General features: G+C 33.9%; 1 protein-coding gene across 1 annotated transcript in view; it reads right to left on the bottom strand.

The window, feature by feature from the left end:
- Nucleotides 1-24,439, bottom strand: part of LOC115232723 (dipeptidase 1-like) — a 90,705-nt gene that overhangs the window by 9,953 nt on the left and 56,313 nt on the right. The window contains exons 4-6 of the mRNA XM_029802772.1: nt 13,039-13,202; nt 8,308-8,458; nt 3,811-3,880 (exon numbers count right to left, since the gene is read on the bottom strand). Coding sequence (XP_029658632.1) covers nt 3,811-3,880; nt 8,308-8,458; nt 13,039-13,202 — 385 coding nt within the window. The remainder of the gene's footprint in view (nt 1-3,810; nt 3,881-8,307; nt 8,459-13,038; nt 13,203-24,439) is intronic.

The following is a 24,439-nucleotide window of genomic DNA, read 5'->3' as shown; positions in this document are numbered from 1 at the left end:
TTATCCTCGAAACTTGATTTATTTCACTTTCATAATGAATAAATTATTAATTAACCCTGTGCAGGTTTATTGAAAATAGCCATGTGACAAACGAATATGAATCAATTAATAATTTCTCTTCTATTATTTTCTTTTCATTGTTAAAATTTAATTAGATTTAGTATAATAATTTCTGTTATTTTATGAGAGACAAAGAGTTACTATGTGAAAAACTGTTAAATATCTAATAATATTTGAAAGAATGATATAAAAAATATTTTACTATTTATAAATATTATTATCTAATATTTAATTATTTATTTTAAAGATTACGATGCGTTTGAATGTTCTACGTGTATTTTCTAGAGAAATAGCGGGCAAATTTTGATAAAGACAGCCCTGTCTACGCGAGCGGAAAAGGAAATGGAGGAAGGTGGGTGGAAGAACGAATCACAATGGTCCCGTTTTTCCGGCTTTAAGAGTGAGGGTGTAGCTGGCTTTTCTCGGCGCGCACGATTTCATCCGAACGATGCGAGTCTCGTGCGTCGATGGCAGAAACGACGCGCATTGTTTTTGCAGAGAAACAGCCACGGACGCGCGTCGTTTTATCGAGACTAATGATTACGCGATACAAGGGGGCTCTTTCTTATCAGCAGCATTAACAAGTGACAAGCCAAAAGATCATTCGTATGCAAAATGAAGCGAAAACATGCAAATAAAGTCGTCAATGGTGAAAATCAACGGATAAATAGCTGTGAAATTTTGTTATACTAAATTATTTTTATTAATATATAAAAATATATATCAACAGATTATTTGAGAAAAAATTTAAGCATATCATGTAACTAAAAAAACACCATTTAAATTTTACATGCTAATCTTTCCATCAATGTTTTAATTGTGAGATTTTTAATTAATAGTATCATGTAGTATTACATTTATCAGCATCGCATTCAATATCATGTACACATTCTTGCAAAATTCGAAAGAGAAATCATATTTCACAGTCGTCTGTATTCCGTATCGGGCGAATGGTGAATTTTCGCGTGTAATCCGATGCCTGTTGCTGGATATCGAGCGCGACGAGGCTAGACGAAACTAATCGTCACATCCAGAAGCCGCAATAAAATCAAGCCCACGTTGAAACCGTGACAAATACTACGCCGCGAGCTATCGCCATAATTCCACGATATATCACCGCGACGCGTTAACGGTGATTCGAAATGTGGATGTGCGTGCGTGCGTGACGGGCACGCTCGTGTTGTACACGCGCATATTCGCGCATATGGTGAACGGTGCCGGAAAATATGGGTCCCGTTCGATAGAAATAACAGGCCGAAGGAACAAGAGAGTAAAATGCAAAAATTTCGAATTGCGCGCGTTTGTGCACAAACGTACACGCGAACTCGCATCGTCGGAGTTGCATGTTGCATGCCGTCCATTGCCGGAAGTGTACATGCCGGTATTTACAACGGTAGGACATCACGGTATATATACACACGCGAGGGGATACGAAAACAATTTTCAGATTATTCCATCTATCTTTCCGAACAAGCCGTAGAGTCGCGATGTTCCTTTTTGAAATGGCATGCGAAATCTACTGTGCGAATACAAGTTTTTAATGTACTCGCACTTTGATATATCATAATTTAGAAAATTATATGTCAAAGTTAAAAATTTAGAAAATTATTATATCATAGTCGTTTACGATTCTGTTATACAAATTTGTTTGTTCTTTTTATTTATATTTTAAGATCTAGAAAGTATAATGCGCGAGAGTGGAAAGATCTTTCTTAGAATGATCAATCTTTGTTGAAGACTAAACTCTAACGCGCGTACAAAATAAGCTATTATACTTGATAAAAATATTTCGATATTATAGACGGGGGAAACAATATTATTTTCTTGTAGATTATCGCAATTTCGTGGTAAAACTATAAAAATATTTCGCCGGTACTATGCTACCCAGCAATAACATTTTTGTACCGCCGTTGTTTCGATATAGCCAACAGTATGCTGGGATAATCAAGACATGTCAGATTTTTTGTTCGCGCAACAAATAATACAAGACAAGATTGATACCGTATTTTACGAATGGAACATTCTTTTTGTAGAATAATTTATTGGTGACACGGCTGGGGACTCTATTCTTTTTAATAGTTAATTAACGAGCATATGCTGGAATATACAGGATGATATACAGGAGAATAGTTTTGACAACATTTAGACGTTAATTCTGTTTTCTGTCTTTGATTTGCAGCAAAAAATAAAAAAATTAATACACATTATATAAATAATGCACTAAAAAATAAGGTATACTAAATATAGAAAACAGCTTTATCACAGTTGAATATATAATATATAAAAATGAGAAATTAATGCTTAAAGAGATATAATATTTTGAAAGACATTATGGCGACAGCGAATTATTCCAAAGATTTAATTGTTGAAAAATTTCAGATGGTTGGAATATCTATTTAGCATTTTACGAGAACGAACATCAGTGACAAACTATGGAGCATTTAGCGACGCGCATCGAATTTTTCTCTGCAAAACTTGTCATTTATTAATGCGAGATTTAGCCGTTGCAAGGGGTGCGAGATAACGGAGGTGGACCGTTTGATTTACGTCCTCACGCGCTTCCCTCGTCCGTTTTCCTTTTCCTTCTTCCTCGTATCTGTTCCTCCCATTAAGCTTTTCGTTTTTCCCACTTTTTAAATCAGAAGCTGCTATTGCCGCGAGAATACGAATTTCAACAAAAAAATTTAATCGATACGAAATGATCCGATGCGGATAGGATTCGTATCTTTTTTTTTCGACATATCTTGGAATTCACGTAATGTCAGAAGGCGCGCGTGGCAGAAATCCGTCCTGACGTAATCGTCGAACTTGTGCGTTAACGCTCGAAATCCCTCGACGAATTCCACGCGTTAAAGTGGGTCGAGATATAATTTTATGAACGCGGCGGAGCGACGAGAGTGATAAACGGAATGTAGGTCGGACGCGATCGGTCGCGCGTTTGTTGACGATCATTTTCCCGGTTACGTAGTGGAAAAATAATTTGAGCAATCGGGATGGTGAAATCGCAATCTAAATCCTGCCACAAGAATTGAAAACATCACGATATAATATGCGCCGTAACATCTCGTTTATTTAAATATTCCAGAGCCAAAAGCCGTTTGAAAATTTTAACGTACAAACTCGAGATATAATAAACATTTTGGCGAGTATTTCTTAATCGATGTACTATATACAGTAGTAGCTAGAGTTTATATTTGAAATTTTGCAAACTCTTGATTTTGGAATACGAAATTAATTGGAGCATTTTGCGCGTGAACACATAAAAAAGAAATCGTTTTTTAAATAAAAGATCTTGAGCATTAATTTAATATAATAATAAAGTATATTATTACTAGTAAGAATTATTATTCAATATGCGACTATTATGGATCTAGTTTACAAATTTTGATCGACGGCTTATCTCTCTCTGGTATCCTGTGTGCTGATATTATTATTTCCCCGAGGAAACCTCGTATTTCGCAAAAAAGTTGTAAACTTATAATGCAAAATACTCGCATTATATATTATAAACTAAACTGTCGCGCGGTCGTTTCGCGGAATAATACCGAGGCGCGTCTTGGCCGGAAGTCTGCAGTATTATTTTTCTGCAGGATGTGTGGCGTAAAACCTCGTCCGCGGTCGTAAAACGGAAACTCTTTCGGAAGCGTGTATGTACACGTGGGTATTTTTTGCGAACACGATATTTCTCTTGTTCACCGAAAAAGATGAATCCGCAGACGGAGTTAGTACATAATGTAAATGTTGACTCACTTTCCCAAAGTCACTGAGACCCGGCGTGGAGTCCTGAGTGTTGTTCGTCTCGCCAACCGAACAGACTGCCCTGCCAAGAAAATATCTGTTAGAACATCGGTTTGCTTGCGAGAATCCAGCGGTCGCATTGCGTGTTCGCGCTTGCTTTCTTTTCCTTCAGATGAGCTTTAGACGAGCTTTTATGTATAGAACGAATAATATTTAGCTTTAGACGAGCTTTTATGTATAGAACGAATAATATTTTCTAAAGTATAAAGTCATCTTGTGTAAACATATTTAATATGCGGATATTTATTACATTAAATTTCTGATATGAAATAAAGAAATAGCACACAATGACGTAACAAATTATTGATCATGGAAGTATATCACTAATTAAAAAAATTCGATCGTCACAAGCGATATCCACACTCAAAAATATCGAGACTAAATTAGATTTTTATATTCTTAGTTCGTTAATGATTTAGATATGGCTTGAACTAGATACTCGAATAGGCACGAGTGGTCTTGGATCAAGTGATTTAGGTCAAACCTACGTAAACTCTGTTTTCGAAATTGCGCGTTTTGTTATCTTCTAGCATCATTAAACAAGCTTCTCTCGAAGCTTATTCGAATTGTATATAACTTTTCAGAAGTAACGCGTGCTTCTTTTTGCCTATTTATCATAATTAGTTTTTGTTGTTTGTTAAATTTAAATTAATTGCTAGTAAAGAGAGCAAGTTTCGAGATATCTTCAAAAATTGTATCTCCTAATTGCGAATGTATAATGATCAATAAACAAGATATAACATTTTAAAGTCATATTAATGATAGATTTTTTATTGTTGCTAAGTATAATAGATTCGAAATTTTATAAGAAATTGTTATTTATCTGTTATTTATGACAGTTCTTTTTAATTTTTCTCTATAAATATCTTAGCAATCATATTTTATAATAAATTTCTGTTCGAAAGTAACTATATTACTTGAAATTAATCAAGGTGTAATAACTCGTTATCTATTTATATTCTTGACACTTAATTGTCACTGTTAAACATCTGCGTTCGAACTCTAATCTTTGCAAAGTAAAATATGCGTTTTTATATATAAGTTCATCAAAGAAACTATTGAGATATTTTCCGATCATAGTTTGATATATTGTGCCTTAATCTTTTTCTTATAAAAAAGCGGGAGGCGTACGAAATATCGATAGAATAAAAGTATGAAGATTAAAAAACAAGTGATATAAAAGCGCAAACGATATTGAGAATTCTTCATTTGCTCCCACACGAGGTGGAAACGTCAGAGATGATTTGGCATTATCATCTAGAACTGCAGAAAATTCAATCGGGTCGACAATCTCGCATCCCTAGAGAGAAAATGGAGAGGGAGGGAGAGAGGGAGGGCACGCGACCGAAAAAGAAGAGGAATGATAAGAGATGAGAGAGAATAGGGTCAGAGACTGACATTAAGCCACGGGTACACGTCGGAAAGCAATTCGGATATTGTCCCAATAAAAGCGCGCTTTTCCTCATGTGGATGCCGGAAATCTCGGGCCGCAGAGATGAAACCGCATTTTTATGACGAGTTTTCTTCAGATGCTCTATATGTTATAGTTTACACTTTCATAGGCATGCACTTTTCTGGATGCCCCAAATCACTTTGTTGTTCGAGCAATTACTATCATATGTATTTTTGGTTTTCTTGTAATATAGAAATGCGTACTTAGATTTAATTTAATTAATTTTAAAACAAAATTATGATCTTTGAGAGTCTAACATAATATAATTTTAATATCTGAGACAAAGAGACAGGGAGAGATTGAGAAGAAATTCACTTTCTCAATTTTTAATGTTATTACGATTTTCAATTTTCCAATTTTTACTTGCTATAGAAAGCTTTATGACATATGTACATTACTACACATCTCTTTTATTCATATTATATTACTTGATTACACAATTTATTTGTGAATAATAAATAAAAAATATACTCGTATTTGATCTCTTCTCCCTTTATATCGAGAAAACTTGACCTCATGCCGAGAAAAGATTACCTCTCGTGTCGTATGTGTCGCAAGACAACATTGGCGTAAATTAGGGAGTCAGAAGAGAGAAATATGTATTGTACTATATCCGAAGAGAGATTTGCACGTGAGAACCCGACGTGACTCCGATTCTTATTTATTGCGGTAAGCATCCTAGTGTCGAGGGAGACATAAAGCAGGCGAAGATCGAAAAGTGCACGGCAAACCAGGTCGGTTCCCATTGTCGTATAATACTTTGATCTTAAAGCGGTGTTAGAGTTAGTGACATCGGCGGTCACTGTCGTAATTTACATCCCGAGAGCTAGCGAGCGAGGCATCTAGCGCCGCTCCTCGAGGTGTAAATCCTATTTCGTGTGGTAGGCCACAGAGGGTGAAGATTATTACGGTTCGAGCATGAGTCCCTTCCCTCGTAAAAGGTACAGTGAGCGATGGATTCTCAGTGATAAGTTTCGTAAAGAAAAAGCAACGCGAATGTGTTCCAAATTTTTAGTTATCTTCGTGTTATGAATACTATTATGTTGGAAGGAGAATGGGAAGCTTTGAGAAAATAGAAAACTCGAAATTGTTTTAAATGGTTGCGAATAAAATTACCTTTGACGAGGAAAATTTGTAAAGTGGCCACGACTTTATGTACTAATTTATTGAATACAAAGTCACATGGGAGTCGAATGTCACTGTTTTGCGCTTGTATTTATGGCTCGTGCAGCTCACAAATAACGTACGTTGGATTTTCCACAAAAACGCGACTCGTCGTGGGTCATGTGATTCAGAATCCAACGGATGCATAAAAGCGGGGACTTTATTTACAACTCCATGCGGCACTCGGCATCAGGGGATGCATAAACTTCTAGTTAAGAATCGATGTTTGAGGCAAAAGAGGAGAAGCGCTTTTATTCCAGTATTGTTCCTCTCATAGTCACGGAGATGCGAATGAGCATGTATAATAATAAACTGCGCTACTTACATATTTTTAAATCCTGATTATACCAAGGAGAATCGAATAACTTTTTTAGTATTTTCTATTGATATATCGCCACGAAAAGAAATATGGAGTTTTTCATCCTGTATTAAAATTGTAACAAATAAATGATGCCTTTAGAGAGCAATAATATGTAAAGTAAAATAAAAATCTGCTGTACAGATTCATTGCTTTTGTACATGAAGATTTAATATAAAAAAGATGCAAGTGCGAACGGGAAACATGGAAAAAAATCTTATATAATTATAAATATTTTACTTGGGAAAAATGTGCGAAAGAATATTCTCTTTTTTTATGTGTGCGAGCATCAATTTTTTAAATATGTTTGTAAATGATAATTATAATTGTTTAGAGATCATATATTAAATAAAAAATATTAAAGATTAATTCAACAAATGAATAATTAGAAATTAACAAATGATAGAATAGATCAAGTGAAGTCAGATAAAGCTCGGCAAAATTCGAAAACAAAGTCAGAGCAATGCAAAAAAATGCCTTTGCAATAATGGATTAAGAAAATGAAATTAAGGAAGTTGATTTCTAGACAATGTGGAGATCGGTCTTCTTGATAAGAATGTTATTGCTCTCACTTTCTCTCTGCGAAACGAATTTCTTCTTCCGCTATTTTTTTTTTTTTCGGGTGTGCTAGGAAATAAGTGGCGGCTTTGGAGTGCTTCCGAAATTACTAAAAAGAACTTTCGAGCGTCCAGATTTCAGGTTACTTCGGCTCTCGGTTAAGCCGATCAACCGTGGAATTGGTTTGCCTCTAAGAGTAGATCGTGATACGAAGCACAACGAGTCCCGAGTAAAAAAACTGGATACTCGATGAAACGAGCGACTTGTATATCGAGAAACTTCTTGAGCGCGAGGTAAGAGGCGATAAGAACGATGTCGAAAAAAACACAACATCCTGCAGAGTTTTGATGATCTCGTGAATGAGAAACTGCAATCTTCTAACTTTAATGAAACGTACATCAGCGCGAATAATATAATAGTATCGAAGATTATATTAAAATGCGTTTTATAATAAAAATCAAGATTTTAAAGGTAAATAATCCAGATAATTTTAAAAAAATTATATAAATTTTAAATTTGTATTAAGTTTGGCGGTTTAAATTGGGAGTAGTCTGTATTATATATATGATATATGTATGTATATGAGTATTTTATATGAGTATATTTTTTGTTTTAAGTATCATCTTTTTCTATATAAAAATGCTATAATCTATATCGTCAAATACGTGCAATGTAGAAAATGACATAAGAACGTATTAGCTTTTATTATTACTTTAGTTTCGCTCATAAAGGATGAAATTTTATTATAGTGAGGTAATTCTTTATTATCATAATGGATAATTCTTTATTAGTTTTTGGGCCATGTAATCGATTTGTTATAAGAGTCTATTATTTCTTGTTGAGATTTAAAAAATTGTGACAAGTTAATTACGTAGTTTTCAAAAAAGATTCTTATACACTCATGATTCATACTCACCAGGAGGTGTCGCACGCATGTGTCAGGGTAAGATATCGCGCTCCCAGACCGTAAAACGTCCTGAGAACGCCCAAGGAATTCCCCAGGGAGTGACCCCCTTCTACTCCGATTAGACTTGCGATTTTTCCTTCTCTATGCGCCTCAATGAGACCTATACACATATATGTCATGGTGTAAATAAAATCTATGTTGGTGACACTCTGATAATAAGCATGATATATAACTTTTTAAAGAAAAAAATTATTTGATGAATAATAGAAATTTTTTATCTCTATCATTTTTTTTTCTTAAGATGATAAACTATAGTAATTGTATAACAATATTTTACGAATCAATAATATTAATGTAAAGCATCATATCTTATGTTAAGCATAATTTAAATTGCATTTATAAATACAATTGCACTGAGAGACTTTAATTTTATTAATAATATTTTATTACTCTTTATTTTATCCGTATATATAATAATATTAATATTATTATTATTTTAATAACTTATCAAGCGTCGTATTTTTACAATATGTTCTGGAGTGTATTATTGTTTGTTTATTTTACATAGCTACGGTTGTATAGAAAGTGGGTCATATGTTTTAGCGATTAAACGTTCTAAATACGCTAAAAATTGCGATACTATTGACAATGAATTTGCCGAGCAGAGAATACTCGAACCTCGGAGAACACCTAAGTACACGAGTTATTTGAGGCTCATCCTCTCTCGTAAAACTTCGAATCATCTTCGGTGAACTTCGCTCTCGGCCAAATTACGCTTCTTCCGTGAATCAGCGAAGTTTCGTCTGTTGTTTCGTCGTGCCCCGTCGGCGCGAGTTTTATAATTCTTCCTTTTTTCATTCGGGTGAGATTAAAATGACACTTTATGAGATTAAGCGGGACCTCTCGGGTTCGGGGAATTATGGTGTTCATAGATTATTTACGATCTTCGTCGAGAGATCGGATGAAATCTCGGAAAGTCGATCCCTCTCCCGGCCGTTTTGAAAAAGTGAATAAAAAGATCGGTAAAAATCGGCTTTAAGATCCGCTTTCGAAAGTACTTTCAGGAGTGCTGTCGATCGCCTCATTGAAACTTTCAGGCGGCATCGAAACGACGATGGGTATTAAGCCGACTGATTTATCGTATTTTACATCAAATATATCGATCTGTGCGAGTTATTTATTTAACCGTACATCCTGGATTTAAAGTTTGCTTTGTGCTGCGGTATTAACGATATATATATGTATATCTATAATCCCAGAGATTAATGATGGATTCGTCAGACACGTAAACTTCTTCATCATCCTGTTGCTTTTCATTCACTCGCTCAATAAAACTTTTCACGCTGTACTTCTTATTACCAAACCCATACCATTCACGATGTCTTGTTTATCTCTTTGCACAACTGTCGGTAGATTGTTATTGATGTGTTAATTAATAAAATTGAATTTGCAGACCGCACGAGAGAGTGGGATAAATTTTTAAAACAATTTCAAGAATATGGAATATACATCTCTGTCTTTCTCTTTTTTTTTCTCTTTCTCTTTCTCTTTCTTTCTTGCAAGATTGATCCAGTTTTGATAAGTTTGCTTGACTTAATCTTTTATTTTAGTCGCAATATGTTGTAAAACGTTTTATAACATTAAGTAGAATTCAATTTTTTATTTGGATCGTTGAAAAAAGAAGTCGATTAATATGACTTAATTAAAACAGAATTTCTTTATTAATGTAACAGAATGTTCACAACATAAAAACTGTGAATGTAATTTGTGAATATTGAATAATTCTGCAAAAAAAGTGCAGAACAATTAATATTAATTTAAAGTTTTTACATGCGTTTATTTTTTATTTAACCTTTTATCATAGTAGAGTACACTTAATCACTTTATATAGCATTTAATATGATTTAATATCTTTTATCTCGATACAAGAAAGCCATATACTATATATTGAGAAACGCGCCACTAATCTCGAAAATTAAAAAGCTGGTAATCTCCTCTTGTAACTGTTCTCTGCCTTTGCTGCTTTTAAAGAAGCTCGCGCGGAAACAGCTTGTTTCTACTCAAAAATAAAACGAATCTAAATGAATATATCTAGTGCTTTAACGAGATTCCCGTTTCCATTATTAATTACTATATTTCCAATCGAGTCTTCAGCGGTGTATAATATAACATCTAGGAGCCGGTTTGCCTATAACAATTATATTCTACATTACATGTTCAAAAGTTGTGCTAAAATGTTAAAATATAATTTAAAAAAAATTTATATCATTATTATAAGTTATTATTACAAGTATCATTTATTTTTTATTATCGACACATTTTTTAATCCGATTACTAATTATATTAACTTAATAATTTTGTTAATGTATTTTTTTCTCTATGAAGTAAAAGTAATCGGACAGTTTGCCGTATAATATATTGTTAATTATTAATTTAAAAAATTCTAAATTTGTAGCGTTTTTTGTATTGAATTTCTAAATTCTGTATAGTGAGTTGACGACATTGCGGTTTTGACCACATCTAGCCATTTGTGGAACAGGTTTGTGTGCACGAGTCACTGACTTTTTCACCTTTTGCCTTCTTCATGCCGTGACCTCCTTTTCACTTCTCACTTGGCGAAGTTTCTTCAAGCTTATGAAAATGGCTGACAGCTTTCCAGACCGGGTTATTCGCGGTAAGTTCCATTGCAAGGTTTTCGTTCGCAAGGCAGTGCTCCAGTCCCATTTCTTCGCTTGCCCTTCATATCTCTTTCATATTTCAGCGGCGTGCAACTTGATTTCGAATACACAATGCATGTCCAACTGATTATCCATTTACATAAGTGTAACCGTCGCAAAAGGGCCAGATATTTCTTCGTCAAAAAGTCAAAGACCATCAGTCATAAAAAAATCTATGTCGTATAGTAGACTGGATATACATTGTGTAATTGAAATCAAATTACGCACATTAGTAATTGTGCATTAAAATAATTTAATAATTTTATTAAAACAATTTTGTTAATAAAAAATCAACTAACAATTCTTCTCAAAAGATTGCATTCTTTTAGTATGATGTGCAGTTTGAATCTAATCTTAATTTTTCTAGGTGGATTATTTATGCAACGTTTGCAAAAGTTTCCGTTATATTCTTATCTCTTTTTCACGCGACCTCGGTTTGATTTCAACAAGCTTATGAAAATGGCAGTTCGGATTTCCGAAGCGAGTTACTTGTCGCGAAAACTTTCACAAGCTTTCGCGTATCTTTTCTGCTATCCTCTCCTGTTTGGCATTTTCTTTTCTTTCAGATTGTGTGCACAGTTTGTTCTTTATTTTTGTGCTGATGTTATCTCGGTATTTTTTTTCCAGAAATATCTTTCTCTTTCTCTCACAAAAAAGCTATTGCATATTCAATGAAATTTATTCTCCATTAGTTGGTTCCATCAACATTCCGCAAATTTTCGTTAACAGACGATAGATTGACCCATCAATTTAAAAAAAATTTTTGTAATCAATTTTCGTTAAAAATAGAGAAGTTCAATAGTCATCGGCGTGAACGCATGTGTTCGTAAAAAAAAAAAAATATTTGCATGCAATGTTTTATGCAGTCTTTTTATCTTTTTTTCTATATTGAAATAAAATTTTAATATAGTGGTTTACATATATAACAAAATTTCTAGAAATTTGAAACAATAGCGTTAAAAAAATATTTTTAAAACTTTTTATAAAGTTTGAATATATATATGAAGTGTAGCGTTTTATGTGTCTCGCGTTGTATGTATGTAGTATGATAAAAATTGATTACATTAAAATTTTAATAAGATATAAGTCAAAGATAGGATTTTGTGTGGATTGAATCTTTTTTAGAAGTGTAAGATTCTTAATATCTTTATTACAACCTATAATATATTTCAATATTATAGAGTCAGATCTCATATTATCTCATGAATCAGTAAGAATCTTCATTGCCATGGAGCAGCGATGGCTTCATACTTTTGTCCACTGACGATAAATCTTCCACAATACAAAGTTATGCCATCGAATCGAATCCAATAACGACTTTCCTCTTCAACTTCAGAGAAGTCGAGCAATTAATAGCGACCCTTTATCCTCTTGAATCGTCTCGATGAGAAACTTTCTCTAAGACGTCGCTCTCATATCTATTGGTACTGGCGGCTAGCGTGTTACATTTAATAACGTAATACGACGGTCACAAGAATTCTTTCGGTTACAAAAGATGCATCTCAAGTTAACCGAATTGCCGAAGGACAATAGAAATTCCTGATAATATTTATATACCAAATTCATTGTATGCGCTTTGCTATTGGTGAAGCATCTGTTCAAGCTCGTAAACAATTCTATTTTTTACTTGTATGTTATAGATGTTAGTTGTTGTATCGTATTATTCGTGTAATACACATGCGATAATTATTATTTATTTATAAAATTAATTTTATTACTATATACGAGTTATGGCATTAAATATATTTTATATCGAAATAAAAAGAGAGAGAGGATATTTTTACGCTCGTAGAGAAATAGAAAATGAATGCATATATATTTTACAATAAAAAATAAATGCATAGGTGTCAGGCCGTTTAGAATAAATTTTTTACAGTCTCCATCATACTGATATTAGAAAAAAGAAAAAAACGCGTTAACGTATTTACGTAAAAAAGATTATGACGTAAATATACCGTGTAATATGCGGTGGGAAGATTACGAGAACATTGAATGCGGATCAATGTTAATGTATGTTACTCACCTTTGACAGAGGTAACCAGGGTTAAGTGTTGAGCATTCATTTCGGCGAGTCGACGAATCACGTCGATCTGTTCCAGCGAGAGTTGGACTGCGTTTAACTGAGCTGCACCGCAAGGAACGTAGGCGGACCAAAACTGAAAACAAACGTATCGTATCATATCGTATTATTAGATTGTTCTGAAATAGTCAGTCGTTATTTTAAAAAATTTGAAAGGATACAAATCGAACTCTCTTCTCTCATATACGAGAAATAGAAAAACACAAATAAATATAATCGCATGACGATGTGGATGGGGTGGTACGTCGGGATACTGTGACGGACAAAAGGGGAAGAACATATGTGAGGAGAAACATAAGGTCAGAGAAAAAGAAAAAAAGAGATAGGCAGGAAGAAAAGTAGGAAAGGTACGAGATGGATGGTGGTGGAAATTCTATGCAACTGAAATGAATTCTCTTTCGATGGAAACATTATTTTAGTTTGATAATGTTTAATAATGCGAATAAAGGCACATTTATATCATACATTCGTTCCAATCGCGCGATTATAGATATATAACATGTATGAATACTACATTATATTCCTCTGAATAAATTGGGAAATTATGGCAACTATCACAAATATTCTCGCGCGACATTCTCGTATAATCCACGAACCTAAATGTATACGATTTATTGCTCTCGGTGGTAACGAGCTATGCGAATTCAAATAATCCACAGTATTTTGCGCGGTAATTTACACGAGTGCGGATGTGCGTGACGCGCGTGTAGACATCTTTCCGGTACATCGCGCGGCAGAGAGAGAAAGAGATAGAGATGCGCGCGATAGAGGGTTATTCGTCACGGCGAAATAGACGCGCGGGGATGCTAATAATCTGATGCCGTTAACTGATGGAGTTAGCATCGCGAGCAGAGCGAGCAGAGAGCGGATCTGACGTTTCCCATCTTCCTGGCCGCCGCCCCCCCCCCCCCCCCCCCCCGCTGCGGCAGTTTGCGCGAACGATCGTATGGCGGAATCGCAGTTAATAATGATATCAAGGGGAGGGGAAAGGGGGTACGGCAGATAAAGCCGTCCGACCGGAAAGCTACGTGCCTTCTTGCAGAAGGAAAGCAGATAACACCGACGAGGCACGAGTTCAAAACATGCGACGGCTGCCAACGGAATATCCGCTCGATAGCGGCGCGACGTTTCGAGAAATCCGGGGCGGAAACGTATTTATCGAAGAAAACGTATCTTGAGAGCGTCAGCATAAACTGGATAAACAACGACGCGGATTAAATACAAGCCGCTTCGTCGTCGCTTCGCGGAATAATGTCAAATATTGCAGACATAATTGCGCTAATAAACGCCAAGATGCTTGAATTTATGGGAAGCTGAGAGAAGCGCAAAGAGTGCATGTGCATCCTCGGCTATCTGTGACGTTATCTCATTGTCGACACGTCTACGTGTAAGGAGTGAATTTAATGTGAAATATATATTATATTCTATTCGCGAGAACATACAATCGTGTTTTATTCGAAATATAAGTGAAATATTTACATTTTCTTTCGTAGATTTTTTCTTTAACTTTTAAATTTTACGGTTTTTAAATGTTAAATAATATCTGGAATTATATTTTATATTTTTCTAGTTGAAATTTACCGAACTCGATGAATGTATATTATCTGTTCTCTTCATATATGGAGAATTACAATATATTCTCTTTGCTAAGGCAAAGTAGCGCAATGGAGAAGAGCTCTCGAAAACAAAGCTTTGATGCGTTTTGCGCGCAAGTGCGTCCATAGTAAGAGTTCTCTTGTTTCGTATTCCCTCGAAACGGCTTTTTCCCGACAAGAAAATCACTTTCTTACAGCCTGTGCCAACGGGTATTTTCAGGAGGAAAATCGTAGGAAGACAGGTGGTAAGGGTATAGTTCAGAGTAAATACAACGGTGAGACGGGATTGTTGGTCCAGCGTGGCCGACTTCGCGGATGAAGCTTTCGAGCTCGCTGATTATCTTTTATCGCGGCTCTCTTGCTGCAAACTTCGGCAATCATTTCGCGGTCACGGTACTTTCTCCGCGTTGTCGCCGGGAGTTAAGGAATAGAGGGAGGATGGTAAAGATCGAGCGAAGGAGTAAGCAGGTCAGGAACTCGCTTTCCGTCTCTATATATGCGTCCCAACGAACTGAAAAGTCACAAAATTTCGTCGCGCATCCGCTACAACGAAATTTGTTCGTAAACAGAATTGTCATTGTTAAGGATATCGACCTACCTACGTAGAGTACTTGCGTTCGCGTAGCGAAGTTTGAGTGGCTTGACTCGAAAAACAAAAACCGAGTTTATTGTCGCTTCGATTTACGAATGCACCTCGATACAGTTGTCCCGTAAATTACAGAGCGTTTCCTTCTTTTGTTATATCGCTTTTATAGCCATACTTTTTCCACGATAGTTCGAGCGGCGGAAGAACGAACAAAATGGGTATACGTTTTTTCAACGCGATCTTCATGTGTATTTTTGTAGAACTAAACGGAGTAAATTTCTTTAAGCGGTCACAAATGTTTATTTAGGAATAAAATATACTCTTTCTGTTGCAATTTTGCGATGAATATTATACTGCATATTAATAACTTCACATATAATATATATCGATACAGATTCTATTCGCGATAACGCAACTGATTTCAAATTCTAATTAAAGTGATATTTTTATTACCACAAGTTGAAAGAACATATCGCAAAAATAATAATAATATAATAGCGCTATGTCGTTATATTCAATTTTTTATTTATTATATTTTATTCCGCTGCACTATTATTTTTATGTTATTTCTGTTTAATCGTAGAATGTTAAACAATTTATCGATTATTTTATTACAGTTTTAAATATGTAACGCGTTTTCATTCACCGCGCGTAGTCATACATACTATATTGTAAATAAAATTTATATTAATATCTAATGATGAATGCTATATATATTATGCTCCGTTCCTTTTCCGTCCATTTAATTTTCTGGCATTATCGGTGAAATCACTGACGATAAATATTCTTGAGTCAAAAAATAATTAATTAATCTTTATTAATGTATTAATGCGAGAGAACATTTAGCAGTTTAGCGAAATATGTTGAATTCAAAATACCTTGTTGATTCATGAATTGAAACTAATCCGTAATTGTTAATACCTCATATATTATTAATAATAATATTATATGTTATAAGCCGCATATTACATGCATGTTTGTATCAATCACAACACGGTCTATATTTATTTATTATTCATATTAATATTTATTAGAAATCATGCTGTGTGATTACTCAAAGATTAATTCTGAATTCATAATTACGTTATATCATATGTATATATAAACATCTTTCTCTTCTATTATTTATACGTTTACATTATTTTATTGCAAAATTAATATTTATAATATATCATTAATATATTATTGTGGTTATTTTCTTAAAACAAACATCCCAGAAAAATTGTATAATGGAAAAAGGAGCCAAAATATTTTTTGTGATACATACACGATTCTTATCATATATATTTTCTTTACATTCTTTGTGTTATAAACTCATCTTGTTTCCATTATCCCAGTTTCTTTCTTGTCCAGTTTTGAAACAAAAATTACTAATTTGTCACGCAGTATGCAGCAACCTCTGTCCTTCGTAAAAAAAAGTAGATCAATCATGTCTCATCAAAACGCAGTTAGTAAAATTTCCGTCGCTGGCGAAAACTTTTGTGCCAACTACTTCGCGATTCCCGGACGCTTTTCTTGCGCCCCCTTCTAGTTCGCGGCGCTTTTTCATAGCGTTTTCTTCGGCTTGCCACAGAAAACGTGCGAAAACCATTTTGCCACCAAACTCGGCTCGCCATTCTCTCGGCGTGCTTTTATCTATGCATAAGTACCCGCCTTGAGCCTTGAACTTTGCCGACGCGGATGCGGATTTTCGCCGCGCGGTTAATGCACCTTCGATTCGTTCCCGACTTGTTTCGTTGTAAGAGCGAAATGGGAGTGAACATCCGTGCGATGTGATAAATTGATTTTATAAAGTAAAATGGTTTGAGCTGTCTTCTCGAAAAAATTTAATGCGCGGTTCTTTGAGAATATAATGTAGAAATTATCGTGATAAAAATTGTTACGTGAAATAAAATATTGTGCAAAAATATTATAACACAATAATAGAAATACTTAAGAGTTTTATTATCTTAATAATCGCTTTCAAAAAGCAAAACTCTAAAAACAAGTATCTATTTTGCCACCAAACTCGGCTCGCCATTCTCTCGGCGTGCTTTTATCTATGCATAAGTACCCGCCTTGAGCCTTGAACTTTGCCGACGCGGATGCGGATTTTCGCCGCGCGGTTAATGCACCTTCGATTCGTTCCCGACTTGTTTCGTTGTAAGAGCGAAATGGGAGCGAACATCCGTGCGATGTGATAAATTGATTTTATAAAGTAAAATGGTTTGAGCTGTCTTCTCGAAAAAATTTAATGCGCGGTTCTTTGAGAATATAATGTAGAAATTATCGTGATAAAAATTGTTACGTGAAATAAAATATTGTGCAAAAATATTATAACAATAATAGAAATACTTAAGTGTTTTATTATCTTAATAATCGCTTTCAAAAAGCAAAACTCTAAAAACAAGTATCTATCAGAAATCAATCTTATGTTAGAAAGTACAACTTTCAACTTCGTGAGTTTTATTATCGATGGTTGCACTTACATAGTGGCCATCAAGATTATGGGTTTTATTATTGAAAGTTACTCTTACAGGATGGTAAAATCCTCAAGCGAATATCCATCGAAAATCAGTCTCAGGAAATAAAACTGTCAAGTGAGCTTTATTGATAGCCGCTCTTGTAAAGCAAAACTCTCTCTCACTCTCTCTCTTATATGAACAATCATCGAGAGTCTCACTTAAAATCTACATCTACCGCATATTTTTACCACAAGAAATCGCTTTTAAGTGGACATGTGCTTATATCAGTAATATTGATTTACAATGGAGAAAATATGAGTTTTTCCGTAGTTACAGTCTCTCCACACTTTTATCGAGTTTCGAGAAAGAGGCGGAGGCGGAGGAGAGACGATTCCGCATTCAGTTTTCGAGCTTTCTCTTTCCCTCTCCATTTTCTGAGCAGGCTTTTATCTGCGGGTGAGCACTCAGGGGCAACGAAGTTCGTCCGTATGGACGTGCTTACCGTTCTGCTCGGGCCCGCCATTAAAGGCGAAAGGGCGAACTCTTGGTTTAACCCTCAATGGATTTGTCGTAGGGCTTACACGACTACGACGCGTTATTTATATTTCTGCCGGTCGTAAAATTGCTAAATAAATCGCGCCGTCCGTAGATACTGCAGTAAATCATAGTTGACAAGTGCGATGCGACAGGGCTGTCCTGTAACGCGAACGATTGTGCGTAAAATTTATATTGCGTAACGTCAACGCGTATATCTGGAAGGGACTCCACGGCGCGGATCGATACGCTCTAGATGGCGCATTGTTGTTTGATAAATATTAATGGTTCAAAAGCGCGCGTCGCTTTTTATACAAAAAAAAAAAAACGCGTTCCTGAAATTGATACGCAAATGGTACCCGTTCTTTTTACATTGCCACGTTTTCTTTCATCTTGGGGAATAATAATGCTTGGAACTCGCAACATTTCTCTGCTGCTCTTGTAATTGTTTTACGTTTTCATTTCCTTTAGTTTCTTTTGTACAAATGCATTTTATCTTCTTGTTTAAATAAATGGCAAAATTGCTTATTTATTTTTTAAATTTATTTTTAGGTAAGAATTGTAATTTTTATATATTTTTTTTTATTTGTGAATTGTTTTATATATTTTATAAACTCCCGGGAAAAAAGTCCATTTATATATAACGATTTTTTAACTAGATAAACTGTACTTAAAGAAGATGTCCTTATATTTAAGAAGTGAAATCATAGTTCTAATTTTAACTTTAAATGTTTAAGTGATACACATGTATACGTTTTTAATATCATATTAAGATCTTTTACATTAAATCAGTTTAAGTCAGCATCATCAATTTATATTTTATATTTATCGTTAGTTTAAATAATTTACTCGTTTACTTAATTTATTACATCTCTTTATTACCAAGCTTTATTTGAGCGTTTCAGTCTGATTTACAAACGAGACCGAAGAGCGCAACGGACGAAGTTTTCTTTTATCAAGCTTTAATATTTATTTGAGTCTAGAAGAGAGTGAAAGGGCTTGGACAAGCAGTCTCGGGAACTAAAAAATTGAATTTCACAAGCGCGGCTGCTTCGTGTCGGTGACAATGGTCGCACCTTTTGTCGAGATTGTTTCGATAATTGAATTAGAAGTCGCTAGAATCTCCGGCAGGGTTACCAGAAAAACAGATAGAAGCTTTCGCCACCCTTTCATAACGTGCCCGGAATTCTAAATCCGATTGTTCGCATTGTATTTCGTTCGGCTTTCTTTAGTTTTCTTCTATTGTAGTCTTCGACCATTAATATAGCATAATATTCACGGGAATTTTCATTTAATCCTCAAAATAATCCGACGAATATTTAATTCTTACAAATATATACTTAATTTTTTTATAAATACGCTTATATAAATTACATCTATATATGTGTTATACATTTATATTTATATATTAAACCGAATAAATTATATATGTATATATATTTATTTACTTTGTAATTTTGCTTATATAAAATAATGTTAGAGATAACTTAAAAAAGTAATATTATTTTTTTTATTACTAAGTTTCTCTGCATACTTTATTGAAAAAACAATAAATGCAGTCAATCAGCGACATAATGCATAGGAAAGCTGATTAAACTGTGCACTGAAATCATGTATGAAATGAAGATTGATTATATGCATCGAATATGCATGTTAAGTCCACTCCGCAATATGTTAACATTGTAACCCATAATAGTGATGCGTATAATTTACAATAGCATTGCTGGAGTGTTGTTGGAGGGCGTCAATAGCCCGAAACTTTGAAAGGCTGCACTCCAATATCTGGTATACATCTCCCAATATTTATCAAGTCCAATTAATCCATTTTCATTCATAACTATAACAGTTTACCTGACACCAAAAAACAAGTTTTGCTAACATTTAAATATCGTGTTTATTTTTATCTTTTTTTTGCCTTATCAGGTTTAATATTTTAAAGCAAATAATGCATAAATTTATAAATTTTTTGACGTTCAGAATTGTTCTGATTAGAGTTGCTTATAGATAAGCATAATTTAAAATAAGATTGTTATATATGACGCAAGTCTTATATATCTTACCAAAAAAGATCATTGCATATATTATAACATTATGAATTTATTATTAATTAATAAGTATACGAATATATATGCAACAAAATAGAAAAGTTATATAAAACTCAGCTTATCGTAACTTTCGATATTTATTTTACAGAAAAATATTAGGGAGACTTCTTGTAATCGTGTATAGAGTTTTAATTTGCAACATGATTTAAAAAATGATGTTTTTTATTCCTGTATCACTTGATTGAACACAAGATTTGTCTTCCACCGTTATATACGTATTTCTAGTGAAATTTCTTATTTTCACTGAATCTCTCTCTTTCTTGAAAATATTGTTTTAATTTCTTTTGAACTGTCTACACATACACACACACACATACACACACATTTCTGTCTTGTATTACTTGATTCCGAGAAAAGAAAAATTCTCAACGCATGTTCAGTCTCGTTGTCATAGAAACCACCGTCAATTTGTCAGAACATCGCGAGTTGAACATCGATGGCAGGAACGAGACGTAAAACTCCCGCGCGCAATAAAAGAATGACGGCATGGGGATGAAAGGGTGATGCGGAGATCACAAATGATACGTCGCTGCAAACGAATCAGATTATGGTGCAACCGCGTTTTATTCGACGTCATACGACGAATCACGATGAGCGCGATTATCCTTTGTCTTTTCCATTCCGTCAAGAAATCGATTTTCTCGCATTTCTCTTATTAGTTTTATACGCACGTCATTTCTGTTAGACATTTTTCTATTAACGAAAGAAAGAAGGCAGCTCGACTATTACATCAAATCAAAACTTTGTGATTGGGGGTAAATAATTAATATTTTTTATCAATCAGCGAATTTATTAGATTCACATTGGCCTGCGAAAAATATAAGTCGCTATGAAATCAATATTTCTAAAAAATGTAATTTATACTTGTTAGTTTTTATGTTATTGTTAATATACATAATATGAGTAATGATATTATTGGGTAAAATATATATATTCTTGTTTTTCTATTTAATATTATCATATTAATACTGACATTATCATATTAAATTTGCAAAAATGTTTTTGAGACATTTTTTATAAAATTTAAAGTAAATCGTATGTGAATTTTTTAATCGCTTATTTATTTCTTTTATGTCGCGGCATTGAATTTTTTGAAATGGCTTTCAGTGCTATGATGACATAAATTGTGCAAAACATAGGACCTCTCTGCTATCAAACAAACGAGCGATTATCATCGCTGCGGCAAGCCTTCGGCTTCATCTATCGTTCTTCTTCTCCTGTTCGATCGTGTAATTGAACGCGAATGATTCATATCGTATATCAAACGCTGCTTTTTGTTTTAAGCGTCGCTCGATAACCAGACTGGTTTTACGCATCAAACTATAAAAAATATCTTTGCCTAGCTAAGCGAGTGTAAAGTTATTAAACCAATAGGTGGTAGACCATCATTGTCATTATAATACGAGATGCGTATTTCTTATAAATATATTATATTTAAGGTCGTAACAAAATAATAGATATGATAAACATCAAAAACTGCGAGTGAGTAAATTTTGTTAGATTTTTAGAGAGACAAAGCTTGTGTGTATGTGCAAGAGGACGGAAGAAAAATGAATAAAGTCATGCATTCCCTCCTTTCTCGCGCATCTTTGCACGATATTTCGACTTGATCCTAATCTCGGAAATAGACAACTATACATAATTTTTCTCTTTTCTTTAAGGATGTTGATGATGTTAAATTACTTTCATTTTTGTTTCAAGATATTATCGATATTTTGTGAATCGATATCTCGTCGCAATTTCTAATCACTTAGATCCATAATCAAATAATTTTTCTCTCGATATATTGTCTGAAATATTAAAATTTGAAGAGTTATGCTATATTTTTTTACATCATCTATAGAGCAACTCTATTTTTGCATATATTTTGTATGCTAGATGCATCTGCATTTGATGCACCAGTGAGTCTATCGTGTCTGGATGCATTCATGCGATCATACATTGTAGTATGTATTCCGAAGCTACAAGAAAGCAATTTTTCGATACTAGGAAGAAAGCGCAATTTTCCAATGCTAAATTTTCGATATTGAAAAGAAAGTCCATTCTATGCTCTGATGTATCGTTTCTGACATTAAACACGCAATATTATATAATATGCATGATGTATATTAAATATTTTTTATATCATAAAACATAATTTTTGCATGTACACATATATATAACGTAGAATATATCCAGAAGTAATTAGAATTATGTCGATTTCGGTGAAGTCTCTTTAATGAATTAGCTTTAATTTATTCATACAAAATAATAGTAAATATATCTCAAGTGTGAATTATATATTGACGCGCCTAATAGAGCGATTTCTAATTTCTGGCCTGGTCAATAGACAATTCGAATGCGAATGAGCAATGACGCGCACTTGTTTCCATATATACGGTGAATCTCCCAATTTCAGATTTCCTTCCTCGCAAGATCGCGCAAATACTGATTCGCTTAGTTCGTTTCGCGTAAAATGATAGTATGCATACTGTATTATGAATTACGCTACGGAGATGAAAGTGGATTATATGAATTGAATATTTGAGAGGAAATCCGAAATTCAGATTGCAAACTCGAACTGTATAATTGTTATTGTTTAACAAAGTAAATTACTTGAATATCAGAGAAATTGTATAATTAAAACAGAATTCACATTTATTTGAAATATTTTGTACACGAAATAATTTAAACCAATTTCTTTTGACAAGCTTTATTCAAATTACTTTCGTTTACGTTATGATTATTATTATATCGTTAATATAACATCGAATTATATTGCAGTAACTTGAAACTGATTGTGAGAGAAACTGATGCAAAAAACTGTTATGTAGATGTAGATATAAAGGTATTTAAGAATTAATTAATTATAAACATTTATCACGTTTTTTAAATTACACTTGATACAAAGAATTAATTTGCTAATAGAGAATAAATGTAATCATTATTATATATTTTTACAAAACGAGGCAAATTTCCTTTAATAAAATTTCGATACTACATAAAAAAAAAAACGATTCTTGTACAATTTTTATGTAACAAATCGCTTAAAAAATCTCTGAATTTTGTGTTATTGATATATGGTTTATATCAAGTACGGGTTTGTAGAGAAAATTTTTTATTTATATGCCCCCGCATGTGTATCACGTGGTATAAATATTTCTATAAGTTTAGTTATTTATTAGGCGATATCTAACTGGGGCTTAGTTTGAAGAGGGAATCCTCATAACTGACGAGTGAGAAGCCAGTGGATTTCATATAAATAAATTCGCAGAGATATATACCATCAGAGGCAGAAGGTATATAACCCTCGCTGGAAGTTTCAAGACTGCTATCCCTTTTTGCTAACTTACCCTACTGACCATGTTTCCTCTGCTCCTTATTCCGGAATACAAACATTGAAATGAGTACCCGTCGTATTCTGCATGCATACTCGAGAATTCTATATGAGTGTGTATACTATCTGAACGATACTCATGCGAGTAATAGTCGTCTAAAATATAAGCATACAAAGCAAACTGATATTTTTGATACAAATTTTTGAAATACTTTTCTGCAATCTATTTCAATCATATGAAAGAGTTAGAAAAATTATTGACGAATAAAAGCAGTTGGTGTGCGTCGTATAATTCTAATTAAACAAGAGTAAAATAATTTAGATATTTGTAATTGTCGAGGAAATGATATTTTTCTGGCTCTCGCCATCGAGATTTGGTCGGATACTCTTTTAGATCAGTAAGAAGAGAATTAGAAATTCTGGTCCATATTTCTTAGGTTCTGTCTCGATTCTTGTTATCCCAGCACAAGAAATCGAAAATCGAATTTCACTAGCACGCGGAATTTTATTTGCGACTTTAAAGCAAATGGCTTCAGTGCCAAGTTACAGATCGAGGTAAACAACGATTTGGCTTGTTCTTACATAGGCAAGAGGAATAATAGCGGTAAAAAGACCACCTTTTCTCTCTCTCTCTCTCTCTTTCTCTTTCTCCCTCGCGTTTTAACGCGAGGAAAGCGAGAGAATCTTTTCACTGCTGCTACTTCAAATTTATGTAACGAGATCGAGCCATTTCATGTTTAAAAAATGTCTTGTGTCTCTTCCGA

This window comes from Formica exsecta, unplaced genomic scaffold (assembly GCF_003651465.1).
Source record: "Formica exsecta isolate Colony F162 unplaced genomic scaffold, ASM365146v1 scaffold1492, whole genome shotgun sequence".
Lineage (NCBI taxonomy): Eukaryota > Metazoa > Arthropoda > Insecta > Hymenoptera > Formicidae > Formica > Formica exsecta.
This window is presented reverse-complemented; position numbering and strand designations above follow the sequence as displayed.